Source organism: Leucoraja erinacea, chromosome 2, assembly GCF_028641065.1.
Source record: "Leucoraja erinacea ecotype New England chromosome 2, Leri_hhj_1, whole genome shotgun sequence".
Taxonomy (NCBI): Eukaryota; Metazoa; Chordata; class Chondrichthyes; order Rajiformes; family Rajidae; genus Leucoraja; species Leucoraja erinaceus.
Window position 1 is genome coordinate 110128010 of NC_073378.1, and position 14987 is coordinate 110142996.

Genomic DNA, 14987 nt, shown 5'->3' on the forward strand with positions numbered 1-14987 from the left:
ATCTCATCCACCTGCACATGATCCGTATCCCTCCATTCTTTGCATATCCATGTGCCTATCTAAAAGCCTCTTTAATGCCACAATCGTATCTGCCTCCTCCATCACCCCTGGCAAAGGGCTCCAGGCACCCACCACTCTCAGTCTAAGGTGGTATCTCTGGAGAACATGGATGGGTGGTGTTTTGGGTCCAGACCTTTCTTTTGACTGGGATTAGGCAACTGTGTTATCCTATCGACCACTAGAGAGAGACCTTGAGCTACCAACTACCTCACTGGAGATCTATCTTTAATTGGATCCTACTGGACTCTTGCACTAAACATTATTCCCTTTATCCTGCATCTGTACATAGCAGATGGATCGATTGTGATGATGTATGATTGATTAGTACACGACAACAAAACCTTCCACTGTACGTTTAACCAAACTAAACTAAACTAGATATCTGAACTATTTGGGACAACACGCAGGACAAAGGTTTTCACTGTAACCCCAGTACACGTGACAATAATAAACAATAATAATAAACATGGAACTAACTCATCGCTACAGAAGGCTGTGGAGGCCAGGTCAATTGATATTTTTAGGGCAGAGATTGATTCAGAGATTCCTGATTCTTGATTAGTGAGGGTGTCAGGGGTTATGGGGAGAAGGCAGGGCAATGGGGTTGAGAAGGAAAGGTAGATCAGCCATGATTGAATGGTGGAGTAGACTCGATGGGTCGAATGGCCAAATTCTGTTCCTATCACTTATGAACTTAAAGAAAAAACCTGACCTTAAATTAAACGTAGCCATTATGAATGTTTAGAAATGATTGATGTGCATGAAATCCTCAGCCACCTTGGACTTTACAGCCTCCACTTTCTCATTACTTAGAAAGCTTCTCCATTTTATTCTTAGTGGATTCCAAATACCATTTGGCTGTGCTGTAGATTGTGATTAGCCAGGGTCCCCCCCCCCCTCTGCAGCGACCTGTTAATAACCCTTTCCAATTGAGTGCTTCTGACTTCATTGCTCACGATGCTACCTCTCTTTGTGCCAATGTCAGTGTAGCTTAAGTGGTTTCTAACCCATCGTCCCGGTCATTTATTACAAGATGGATCGCGGCGGCTTCAAACCCATCGGTTCTCAGCCCTGAGCAGAAAACACGAACTGCTGGAGGAACTTAGTGGGCCAGGCAGGGCAGCACGGTGGCGCAGCTGGTAAAGTCGCTGCCTCATAGCACCAGATACCCGGGGTTTGATCCTGACCTGGGTTTGCTGTCTGTGTGTGTTGTGTTTCTCCCTGTGACCGTGTGAGTTTTCTCCGGGTGCTCCGGTTTCCTCCCACATCCCAAAGACGTGCAGGCTTGTAGGTTAATCGGCCTCTGTAAATTGCCCCAAGCGTGCAGCGAGTGGATGAGAAAGTGGGATAACATAGAACTAGTGTGAATGGGTGATCGATGGTCAGCATGCTTCCACGGTGTGTCTCTAAACTAAACTAAACAAAGACCGTGGAGGGAAATGGACAGCCAACATCTGTCTGCCCATTCCCTCCACAGATGCTGCCTGCCCCACTGAGTTCCTCCAGCACTTTGTCTTTTTGCTCAAGATGGCAGCATCCACAGTCTGTGTGTTCATTTCTGAGTGACATTGCTATCAATCGTGTCATGTGCACACACGGGTTTGCATGTGTGTGTGTTCATGTGTATGTACGTGTATGTATGTGTACACATGTGCCAGTGATATTGTTCATGTACTAATGATATAATGAGGGAGCATGTGTTGGAGTGTGTGCTTACACTGATTTTGTTAAGTGTGTATGTACTCGTGTACTAGAACATAGACCAGTACGACACACTACAAGCTCTTCGGCCCACAGTGACCACATGATGTCAAGACCAAATTTTATCTGCCTGCATGTAATCCATCTCCTTCCATTCCCTGCATATCCATGAGCCTACCCAAAAGTCTCTTAAGCTGCCTCCACCACCCAGGCAGCATGTTCCAGGCACCCACCACCACTCTCTGTATAGAAACACTTGCCCTGCACATCTCCTTTAAACTTTGCCCCTTACACCTTTAAGATATGCCCTCTAGTATTAAATATTTCCTTCCTGGGAAATAGGTTCTGAATGTCTACCGCTTCTAAGCTTCTAATGTTATGTACTTCCACCAGGTCTCCACTCAACCTCCAGCTTTCCAGAGAAAATAATCAAGTGTGGGATCGTTTATTTGCGTGTGTGGTGTGCATATGTCAACATTATTGTAAACAAGGGTCTCCTCTTGACTACAAGTGTTATGGGCCTGCATTCATTTGAGCAAAGAAGATACAGAGTGCTGGAGTAACTCGGCAGGTCAAGGGCAGCATCTCTGGAGAACGTGGATGTGATGTTTCAGAAGAAAGGTCCTTCTTCAGAAGAACGTTTCAGAAGAGTGCATGTGGAGAGGATGTTTCCACAAGTGGGAGAGTCGAGGACCAGAGGGCACAGCCTCAGAATAAAAGGACGTACCTTTGGAATGGAGATGAGAAGGAATTTCTTTAGCCAGAGGGTGGTGAACCTGTGGAATTCATTGCCACACACGGCTGTGGAGACCAAGGGACAAGGGTTTTTTTTAAGGCGGAGACTAACAGATTATTGATTAGTCAGGGTGTCAGGGGTTACGGGGAAAAGACAGGAGAGAGGGGTTGAGCGGGAAAGATAGATCAGCCACAATAGAATGGCGGAGTTGTCTAGATGGGCCGAATGGCTTAATTCTGCTCCTATGACTTGTCAACTTGTGAACTTATAGAACGATGCAGGTTTCAGAAGAAAGTTTCAGAAGAACCTTTGAGTTGACGTTCCAGAAGAAGGGTTGGCCTGAAACGTCACCTGTCCATGTTCTTGAGAGATGCAGCCTGACCCACTTTACTCCAGCCCTGTCTTTTTTCTGTAAACCAGCAACTGCACTTCCTTGTTTCTCCATTTGAGTAGCTCTGTGTGTGTGTGAGCGAGTGTGAGTGTGTGCGTGTGAGTGTGTGCGTGTGAGTGTGCGCGAGTGTGAGTGTGTGCGTTTGTGAGTGTGTGAGTGTGAGTGTGTATATGTGGTGACTAAATACTACTGTGAACACATGCTTCCTCTGCCTTATGTGTTCTTGGGTGAGGATGCGTATAATTATTTCATGCCCCATTTCCTCTGGTGCCTGACTTTGTCATTCAGTCCCAGTGGATCAAGCATCAATAAATCTCATGATATTCAGATACCATTTGAAGTCCTGCCAGAGTTGTAGAGTCATAGTCACACAGCATGGAAACAGGCCCATCAGGCCAACTTGCCCACACCGACCAGCCTACACTAATCCCACCTGCCTGCGTTTGACGCATATCCCTCTAAACCTATCCTATCCATGTACCTGTCTAAATGTTTCTTAAACGTTGCAATAGTACTTGCCTCAAGTACCTGCTCTGGCAGCTTGTTCCATACACCCACCACCCTTGGAATACAAGAATACTTGACTTTAATCCTTTATTTTCATCCTCTTCTAGATTTATTCATTGTTTAATTTAAAGATACAACATGAAAACAGACCCTTCAGCCCACTGTGTCCATGATGACCATCAATCACCCGTCCACATTAGTTCTATGTTATCCCCTCTTGCATCCACTCTCTACACAATAGGGTCAATTTATAGAGGGCCTACAAACCCATCACATAGAAACATAGAAATATAGAAATTAGGTGCAGGAGTAGGCCATTCGGCCCTTCGAGCCTGCACCGCCATTCTATATGATCATGGCTGATCATCCAACTCAGTATCCCGTACCTGCCTTCTCTCCATACCCTCTGATCCCCTTAGCCACAAGGGCCACATCTAACTCCCTCTTAAATATAGCCAACGAACTGGCCTCAACTACCCTCTGTGGCAGAGATTTCCAGAGATTCACCACTCTCTGTGTGAAAAAAGTTTTTCTCATCTCGGTTTTAAAGGATTTCCCCCTTATCCTTAAGCTGTGACCCCATCTTTGGGATGTGGGAGGAAACCAGAGAACCCGGAGGAATCCCATGCGGTCACAGGGAAAACGTGCAAACACCCAATGTCAGGATCGAACCGTAAGGCGGTAGAGTTGCTGCCTTACAGCGGCAAAGACCCTGGTTCGATCCTGACTACGGGTGCTGCCTGTATGTAGTTTGTACATTCTTGCTGTAATGTGTGGGTTTTCTCTGGGTGCTCTGGTTTCCTCACACACTCCAACGAAGTACAGGTTTGTAGGTTGATTCGGCACCAGTAAAAAAAATTGTAAGTTGTCCCTAGTGTGTAGGATAGTGCTAGTGTACGGGGTGATTGACGGCCGGCGCGGATTCGGGAGGCCGAAGGGCCTGTTTTTGCGCTGTATCTCTAAAGTCTAATTCAGTTTTGTACAAAACACAAAGTGCTGGGGCAACTCAAGCGGGTTGCAGGCAGCATCTAGGGAGGGAGGGAGGAGGTTTTGGATTGGGACCCAGTTTCAGGATTGATGCTGGAACTTTGACCGATTCACCGATCTCGGCACGTTGACCTTCCGGCAACTTTTACACCTCTGCTTATCTTTCAGGCTGACGGCTTTCATCTGGAATGCATCCGGCACGAAAGAGAGAGATGCATGAGCAAACTGAGAGAGGAAGATCAAACCGCCTTTGGTGAGTGTCTGCCGCTCAGCCATGTCTCCCTGTGACCGCGTGCGTTTCCTCCTGGTGCTCCGGTTTCCTTCCGGTTGACGGTGGGCAGAAGGGCCTGTTTCCACGCTGAATCTCTAAACTAAAAGCTTGGAGGGTGGCTAATATTGACCTCTATTTAAGAGGAAAGAAAAGCCTAGGAAACGTAGACCAGTAAGCCTAACATCTGTGGTAAGCAAGCAAGCACATGTAGAGAGGATTCGGAGAGATGTGGTATACAATCATTTGGGGGTTATGGTATACAATCATTAGGGATAATCAGCATGGTTTTAGGTTAGTTTAGATATCTAGCGTGGAAACAGGCTCTTCAGCCCATTCTGCACATACCAGCGATCACCTGTACGCTAGTTCGATACAATACACTACGGACAATTTACAGAAACCAATTAGCCAACAAATCCACATGGAACCAGAGCACGTTCACTGGGGGGAACCAGAGCACCTGTGGAAAACCCACGAGGTCACAGGGAGCACGTACAAACTCAATACAGCCAATCCCTGTAGCCAGGATCGAATCTGGTTCTCTGGCGCTGTGAGGCAGCCACTGTGCCTGCCTAAATTTGGAAAGACGGGATGATTTGGGAAAATCAGCATGGTTTTGTGCACGGGAAATTGTGTCTCACGAATTTGACGGAATTTTCTGAAGAAGTAACCAAGAAGGTTGACGAGGGCATGGCTATGGACTTCAACAAGGCCTTAGATAAGGTTCCGCATGGTAGGCTTCTCTGGAAGATTGGATCGCATTGAATGCGGGGGGAGTTAGTTAAATGGATGCAGAATGACCTTGATGATAAGCGGGTTATGGTGGGCAGTTGTTTATCAGACTGGAGATTTGTGACTAGTCGGGTGCCTCGGGGATTGGTGCTGAACCCATCACTGTTTGTCAACAATTTCAATGATCTTGACGAGAATTGTTGAGTACAGAAGTTGGGAGATCATGTTGCAGTTGTATCAGATGCTGGTGAGGCCACATTTTGAGTATCATGTTCAGTTTTGGGCACCATGTTATAGGAAAGATTTTGACAGAATGGAAAAGGGTTTAGAGAAGAATTACAAGGATGTTGCCAGGACTCGACGGCCTGAGCTGTAGGGAGAGGTTGAGCAGACTAGGCCCCTATTCCTTGGAGCACAGGAGAATGAGCGGTTATCTTATAGAGATGTATAAAATCATGAGAGGAATAGATTGGGTAGACACACAGAGCCTCTTGCCCAAAATAGGGGAATCGATAACCAGAGGACATGGGTTTAAAGTGAGGGGGGAAAAATGTAATAGGAACTGAGAGGTAACTTTTCACACAAAGGGTGAAGGGTGTATGGAACAAAGCTGCCAGAGGAGGTAGTTGAGGCAGTTACTATCATAACGTTTAAGAAACATTTAGACGGGTACATGGATAGGACAGGTTTAGACAGATATGGGCCAAATGGAACTCTCTGCCACAGAGGGTAGTTGAGGCCAGTTCATTGGCTATATTTAAGAGGGAGTTAGATGTGGCCCTTGTGGCTAAGGGGATCAGGGGGTATGGAGAGAAGGCAGGTACGGGATACTGAGTTGGATGATCAGCCATGATCATATTGAATGGCGGTGCAGGCTCGAAGGGCCGAATGGCCTACTCCTGCACCTAATTTCTATGTTTCTATGTTTCTATGTTAAATGCAGACAGGTCAGACTAGTGTTGATGGGACATGTTGACCAGTGTGGCAAGTTGGGCCGAAGTGCTTGTTTCCATGCTGCAAGACTATGACACTATGGGAACGCACAAGGCATGATGCAGATGACATGAAAATAAGCGTTGCATTCAGATAGGGTAGAAAGATTTTTGTCACCCTGGCCTTCATCAGCCAGGGAATTTAGAAGTTGGAACGTTATGTTACTGTTGTAGAAGAGATTGGTGACATAGAAACATAGAAACATAGAAACATAGAAACATAGATATTAGGTGCAGGAGTAGGCCATTCGGCCCTTCGAATGACGCCACACTTAGAGCATTATGTTGTGTGGGTCACCATGCTGAGGGGAAGATGCCATTAAGGTGGAAAGAGTGCAGATTTATGAGGATGTTGCCAGGACTCGAAGGCCTGAGCTATAGGGAGAGTTGGGCAGGCTAGGACTTTATTCCTTGGAGCACAGGAGGCTGAGGGGTGATCTTATAGAGATGTATAAGATCATAATGGGAGTAGATAGAGTGAATCCACAGAGTCTTTTTCCCAGAGTAGGAGAATCAAGAACCAGAAGGCATGGTTTTATGATGAGAGGGGGAGGAATTAATAGGAACCTGAGGGGCAACATTTTCACACTGGATGTGGTGGGAATATGGAAAGATCCAGGTGAAGTAGTTGAGGGAAGTAAGGTAACAACATTTAAAATACATTTAGTCTTTTCCAACAACATTTGTCATTTAGACAGGATAGGAAAGGCTTGGAGGGATGTGAATCAAACATGGGCAAATGGGACTAGTGTAGATGGGGCATCTTAGATGAGTCGGCTTAGATGAGTCGGTTCTGTTTCTGTGATGTCTGCCTTGGATTGTTTTCTCTGGAACATTGGAGGATGAGGGAAGTCCTGATAGAAATGTATAAGATTATGAGAGGCAGAGATAGGACAGACAGTCAGAGTCTTTTTCCCAAGGTAGAAATGTCAAAGACTAGAGGACATAGATTTATTGGTGGAAAGGGCAAGGGTTTTATTACACAGAGGATGGTGGGTGCCTGAATATGCTGCCTAGGCTGGTGATGGAGTCAGTGAAGATTGTGGTGTTTAAGAGGCTTTTGCCTACGTACTGGAATACGCACAGAATGGAGAGATGTGGATCACATGCAGGCAGATGAGAATAGTTTAGCTTGGCATCATGTTCAGCATGGATATTGTGGGCCGAAGGGCCTGTTCCTGTGCTGGGCTGTTCTATATTCTATGTTGTATGAAAGGGTGGTGGCCAAGACAGTCTGAATGGTTTAAGGTGAGAGGGACAAATGACAATAAAACATTCTTGACTCTCTTGCTCCCCCCAGTTTTAGATTGGGGAAATGATTGTGACCATATGACTTATAACACCATTTAAAAGATATTTGGACAGATACATGGATAGGAAAAGTTTAGAGAGATATGGACCAAACGCTGGTAGGTGAGACTAGTGTAGATGAGGTATGTTGGTCGGAATGGACAAGTTGGGCCGAGTGGCCTGTTTCCCCACTGTATGACTAAACTATGACATTATCTACGCCCCTCATGATTTAAAAAACCTCTAATAAGATCAACCTTCAAATTCCTTTGCTGCTTCAATGATATCCTCCCTCCTTCCTTGCAGTAATGAGCTCTTTAAATTAAAATTCCAACATTAATATCTTGAAGGATTTTGAGGCAGAGCCTTTATTAGCTCAGAGACCAAAATGACTGTCCTCCAATATCAAAGCATGAAACCAACACTGTCTCTAACTAAGTTATCCTTGTAATCATATAAACATCACATGGATAATGACACCTATGTAATTTACTGAATAAAAGCCAGGAGGAAATAGTCATCTTGAACAATTACACTCACTGAGATAAATTCAGAAGAAAGCACTGCACAGACTGATTCATAAAATGACCTGTGCAACTACCTGGGAGGCACGGTGGCTCAGCACTAGAGTTGCTGCCTTACAGCACCAGAGACCCGGGTTCAATCCTGACTATGGGTGCTGTCTGTATGTAGTTTGTACGTTCTCCACGCGACCTGTGTGGGCTTTCTCTGGGTGCTCCGATTATCTCCCACACTCCAAAGATGTACACGTTTGTAGGTTAATTGGCTTTGGTAAAATTGTAAATTGTCCCTAGTGTGTTGTTGTGTAGGTCGGTGCGAGATCAGTGTGCTGAATGGCCTTGTTCCGTGCTGTATCTCTAAACTAAACTAAACAGAACTATCCTGATTGATAAATCTAAAATGAAGTGCAGAGACCGCCAGAAATGTCGGCAGGTCAGGCGGTATCCGTGGAGGGAGAAACAAAACTTATGGGTCTGTCCCACTTAGGCGATTTTTCAGCGGATTGCCGGCGACTGTCAAGTTCCCGGCAGTCGCCTGATAAACCGGGAACTGGAACGGCGACTGTCAGAGTGGAACACACACACACAAACACATCGCAAAGACGGGATCCAGCACAAGCGGCGGGAGCGCTGTCTGAAATTCACACGGTGCAAAGCCAAGGTAACACAGACACACACCGCAATGAACAGGAAGGTTAAGATGGCTAGCACAGTGTACGGTAAGTCCTTTAATAGAGCGAGGGGAGGGGGCGAGGGGAGAACGGGGAAGAAGGGGGGAGAAGGGAGGAGAGGGAGTGGAGACTTTTAAAAAGCCAGACAACTTTGAATGCCAGAAACTCCCCCTCCCATTCCTACAATGTCCTTTCAGTCCTGGGCCTCCTCCACTGTCAGAGTGGGGCCACATGCAAATTGGAGGAACAGCACCTCACATTACGCTTGGACAGCTTACAACCCAGCGGTATGAACATTGATTTCTCTCATTTCAAGTGACTCCTGCACTCCCTGTCCTCCCCTCGTCCCCCCCTCCCTCGCCCTCCCTCCTCATCCCACCCCCACCCTAGTCATCCTACCAGTTCCACTGTTCGCATCATTGTATCGGACAGGTACTTGGACAGGTACATGGATAGGAGGGATATGAGTCAAACGGGAAAATGTGACTAACAAACTGGGGCATCTTGATTGGCACGGACGAGTTAGGCTGAAGGTTCTGTATTCTTGCTGTATGACTATGACTATATATGCCCCTTGGGTGGCAGGTTGGCACAGCTGGTGGAGCTGCTACCTCTCAGCGCCAGAGACCCGGGTTTGATCAATGCTGGAGTAACTCAACTGATCAGGCAGCATCTCTGGAGAAATGGAATAGGTGACATTTAGTGTCGGAGCCCTTCGTCAGACTGGACATGAAACATCACCCATACCTTTTCTCCGGAGATGTTGCTCGATCCGCTGAGTTACTCCAGCATTTTGTGTCTACCTTCGTTATAAACTGCAGTTCTTTCCTTAACATCCTGATGAATCTCCTCTACACCCTCAACCCCTGTAATCACACAAGGATGCACGTCGTAGCATTCACACAGCAGAATACAAGCTCTCCTTTGCAATACTGACACATTAAGTATGATATTCAAAAGATAATTCAAAGCTGATTCAATTTTAATTCGCAAGCCGTTTTTATAAATGTAATCAATGAGCTTTCTCATACCTGACATACAAGGCTGCCTCTGAGAAAACATTTTTCAGCAAACAATTAAATGTGTGGGAGAGAACTTCACCTTCTGTCTAGTGTCCTGTTCTTATCATCTCAATCACCCAATATCTCAATGTGGTACAAGAACAGTGTCCATTGCTTCCAGATAGCAAAAGATTAAAGAATGATCCCATCCCGGTCATTCCTCCTTCTCCCCTCTCGCCTGCAGCCGAAACTTGGAAGTGCGCACTACCAGACTGAGGAACAGCTTCTTCCCCTTAGGTATCAGGCTTCTGAACGGTCCTTCCGTAAGTAGGGCCCTGCCCGATTCACCTCTACCCAATTGCGGACATTGGACTTTGTCTCTGGAACTGATGCACTACAATGCAGAAAACTATATTCTGCACTCTGTATCTTCCCCTATGATCTGCTTTCGTTTTTTACAGTTTAAATATACAACACGGAAACAGGCTCTTTGGCCCATCGAGTCCATGCCGGCCAGCAATCACCCCGTACATTAGCAGTATCCTATACACCAGGCACAATTTACAGTTGTTACTGAAGCCACTTAACCTACAAACCTGTAAGTCGTTCGAGTGTTGGAGGAAACCGGAGCACCCGGAGTAAACCCACGTGGTCCCAGGGAGAACGTACAAACTCCGTATAGACAGCACTCGAGGTCATGATTGATCCCGGGTCTTTGGCGCTGGGAGGCAGCTGCTCTACCGCTGTGCCACTGTGCTGCCCAAACACTGTACCTTATCTATTGTACTTGAGTTTGACTTGGTTGTATCTATGTGTGGTGTATCTAATCTGACTGGATAGCAAGCAAAACAAAGCCATTCAGTGTACCTCAGTACAGGTGACAACAGTAAACCGAAACCTAAACCTTAACACAAACTTTAATAATACTAACACAAATAATAATACCAATACAACATGTAAAAGATATTTGGACAGGTACATGGATAGGAAAGGTTTAGAGGAATATGGGCCAAATGTGGGCAACTGGGACTAGTGTAGATGGGGCATCTTGGTCAGCATGGACGTGTAGGACCGAAAGGCCTGTTTCTAAACCTCAAAAATGGCAAGAAGAGGTAGATGAGGCATGACTTAGTTATGAGGTTGGGATTGCGGGCAGGTCTGGGATAGGTTGCTGGCAGAGTTGTTCCATGGGACATTGGGAGGAGTTAGTGATTTGTGGCGGGAGTGGTGCAGCAGTAGAGTTGCTGCCAATCAGCGCAAGAGATGCAGGTTTGATCCTGACTATGGGTGTTCTCCGTACGGATTTTGTACGTTCTCTGTAGATAGGACATTTTGGTGAACTTTTGTGCACTGCCAAGGTGAGGTCTGCTGTATGATTTTACAGGGATGTATGCAAAGCAGTGTGGTACATGTGGCATCAAGCTTTTGTTTCTCTCCACAGACTGCCCCGGGATGTGGGACAACATAACCTGCTGGCCGAACGCGGATTACGGAGACGTCATTTCCGTCACCTGCCCGGGAATCTTCATGATGATTAACACCATTGATGGTAAGACCAATGATCAAGTGTGGTTGATGCCTCCCACCCTGATGCCCACTAAATCCCCACTAAATCCCCACCAGATGCCCTTTAGATGGTAACTGAGGACTACTCTTGAGCAGTTCCGGTGTCCAATGAGGTAGATGGTAACTGAGGACTACTCTCTAGTTGTTGGTAGGATGGTTCAGTTGCCTGATCACGGCTGGGATGAAACTGCCTCTGAATCTGGAGGTGTGCGATTTCACGCTTCTGTTCCTCTTTCCTTAATGGAGAGGGGAGAGGAGGGAGTGTCTGGAGAGGTGGTGAGACCGGTCCTTGATTATACTGGTGGCCTTGCTGCGGCAGTGTGTGAGGTGTAAATGGGGGCAGTGGAAGGGAGATTGGGTTGTGTGATGGTCTGGGCAGTGTCCACAATTCGCTGCAATTTCTTACGGTCTTCAGATGGACATGGGCCAAACACAGGTATGAATTGGATGGATGGAGCAATCTCGTTGGTTGCTGCCTCTCCAGCAACAGGTAAACAACTTGTAAGTGGGTGTAGTTTAAATATATTGTATATATTAGACTATATTATTAAATGTAGGCCTACATACTCGTATGGTTTAATTGTATCATGAGAGCAGTTAAGGGAGAATAATAATAGGTTGTATAATAGGTGTATAAGAACGACTACTATAATCAATACTGTGTAACTGTGTCAGCGTTCTATACGTGGCAACTCTTTGCATACCCTGTGTATGGTATACAAAACACCAAATTTCACTGTGACATGTCACATGTGATAACAAGTCAAGTCAAGTCAAGTGAGTTTATTGTCATGTGTCCCTGTATAGGACAATGAAATTCTTGCTTTGCTTAAGCACAATACAAAACAAAGTATCAATCAATCAATTGCTCCTCGTGCTTTACTGAAAGGGATTGTGTTGACATCTCTTCAGCTTTAGGCATCATCTACAGGAACTGTACCTACGAGGGCTGGTCAGAAACATTCCCCCATTACTACGACGCGTGTGGTGTCGATGAAAATATCACAGAGTTTGAAGATCAGGTAAATCTGTTCATTACGGTAATGTTTGTGTTGTGTCCATAGAACCTATTCACCATTCTCTTCCGGTCACTGTTACATATACATGGCGGTACAGTGGCGCAGCAGGTAGAGCTGCTGCCTCACGGCGCCAGAGACCCGTTGTCAGTCCTGACCTCGGGTGCTGTCTGTGTGTGGATATAACTACTAATGGTGTTGGATACAATGGAGCAGCAGGTAGAGCTGCTGCCTCACAGCGCCAGATACCCGGGTTCGATCCTGACCCCGGGTGCCGTCTTTGCGTGGAGTTTGCACGCTCTCTCCGTGACCGTGTGGGTTTCCTCCGGGTGCTCCGGTTTCCTCCCACACTCCAAAGACGCACGCAGATAGAAAAATCCAGCACAGGAACAGGCCCTTTGTCCCATAACATGGTGTTAAATTACACCAATCTCCTCTGCCTGCACGTGATCCATTTCCCTCCATTCCCTGCATATCCACGTGCCATTTAAAAGCTTCTTAAATGCCACTATCGTATCTGCCTTCACCACCACCCCTGGCAGCACGTTCCAGGCACACACCTGTGCAAAATAACTTGCCCCACACATATAATTTATACTTTACCCCATTCATCTTAAATATATGCTCTCTAGTCATTGCCATTCCACCCTGGGGAAAAGGTTCTGACTGTCCACCCTATCTATGTTTGGAATATTTTCGTATACTTCTATGTCTCCCCTCAACCACCACTTTCCAGAAAAAGACAATCCCAAGTTTGTCTAACGTCTCCTTTGGAAGATTTATGTGGATATTGCCAGCGGTTGAGGACCTGAGCTATAGGGAGAGGTTGGGCAGGCAAGGACTTCACTGCTTGGAGCCAGGAGGCTGTCAGGTGATCTTATAGATGTGTATAAGATCGTGAGGGAAATAGATATGTGAACGTACAGAGTCATTTACCCGAGGTAAGGGAATCAAGAACCAGAGGGCATACAGTACGTTTAAGATGAGATTTAATAGGAACACAAGGGGAAAGATTTTCACTCAGAGGGTGGTGGGTATATGGAACGAGCTGCCAGAGGAGATAGTTGAAGCAGGTACTAATAACAACATTTGAGAGACATTTGGACAGTTACATGGATAGGAAAGGTTTAAAGCTTCAGAGATACAGTGCGGAAACAGGCCCTTTGGCCCAACAAGTCCACGCTGACCAGTGAACACCCTGTACACTAGCACTATCCTTTCACACTAGGGTCAATTTACAGAAGGCAATTAACCTACAAACCTGTACGCCTTTTGGAGTGTGGGAGGAAACCAGAGCCCACGCGGTCACAGGGAGAACGTACAAACTCCGTGCAGACAGGACCGGTGGTCAGGAATGTCCCTGTCCCACTTAGGAAACCTGAACGGAAACCTCTGGAGACTTTGTGCCCCACCCAAGGTTTCCGTGCGGTTGCCAGAGGTTGCAGGTAGTGGAAGCAAGTAGGGAGACTGACAAAAACCTCCAGGGAACCACATGGAAACCTTGGGTGGGGTGCAAAGTCTCCAGAGGTTTCCGTTCAGGTTTCCTAAGTTGGACAGGGGCTTAAGGCAGTAACTCTACCGCTGTGCCACTGTGCCTCCCTTTAGGATATGGGCCAAAAGAGGGCAGGTGGGACTATTGTAGCTGGGGGAATCTTGGTCGGCACAGGCAAGCTGGGCCGAAGGGCCTGTTTCAGTGCTGTATGACTCCATGAGTCTAAATGTTGTGATTGTATCTGCCTCCACCACCTCCTCTGGCAGCTCGTTCCAGATAGTCACCAGCTTCACTGCTGCATGGATAGGAAAGGTTAAGAGGGATATGGGGCACACAGGACCAGCTTAAATGAGGCATCTTGTACGAGTTGGGCCGATGGGCTTGTTTCCATGATGCTTGACTGTGTGTGTGAAAATACCCTCAAATATCTTTCAAATTCCACCCCTCCCACCTTAAACCAGTGCCCTCGAGTTCTAGGTTTGAGATTCGAGTTTTCCCTGGCAGACGTTTTTTGAATAGAAGCAGGCAGATGGAGCAAAACCCTCCCCAGTCCTCCCTCCCCCCCCCCCCCAAACCCCCCCCCCCCCACTGCCCCCCCCCCCCCACTGCCCCTGCCCCCCACCACCCCACCGCCCCCTGCCCCCCCCCCCCCCCCCCCCCCCCCCCCACACCACCCACTCCCCCATGCTGGACTACAGATCAGACGACCAACCAGCCCAGTTTGTGTTGCATCTGAACAGCGGCCCCATCTATTCTTCATTCCACACACATGAAGCTGGAGAACATCCAAGGCTGCTGTCAGTTCTTTGTTCCAATCAAGAGCCTCACGATATCAAAGATGACAACATCACTGCACAATTAAATGTGTTTGGATCTAAACTTACTTTAACTCCTTATCAAATCTTCCCCCTCCTTTTCGCTCCATCTGCCTGCTTTTATTCCAGAAACGTATTCCAAGTCCAAAATCTTCCCCATGGTAATCTCACCACCATTGTCGACATCAGTCATATTTATACTTGTATTCGTGGAACATCGAAGAGCACAGCCCAGGAA

At 46.8% G+C, this 14987-nt stretch overlaps 1 protein-coding gene across 2 annotated transcripts in view; it reads left to right on the forward strand.

The window, feature by feature from the left end:
- Nucleotides 1–14987, forward strand: part of LOC129713920 (pituitary adenylate cyclase-activating polypeptide type I receptor-like) — a 72634-nt gene that overhangs the window by 11669 nt on the left and 45978 nt on the right. For both annotated transcript variants that reach the window (XM_055663321.1, XM_055663329.1), the window contains exons 2-4: nt 4551–4635; nt 11302–11409; nt 12339–12448. In XM_055663321.1, the coding sequence (XP_055519296.1) occupies nt 4551–4635; nt 11302–11409; nt 12339–12448 (303 nt within the window). The remainder of the gene's footprint in view (nt 1–4550; nt 4636–11301; nt 11410–12338; nt 12449–14987) is intronic.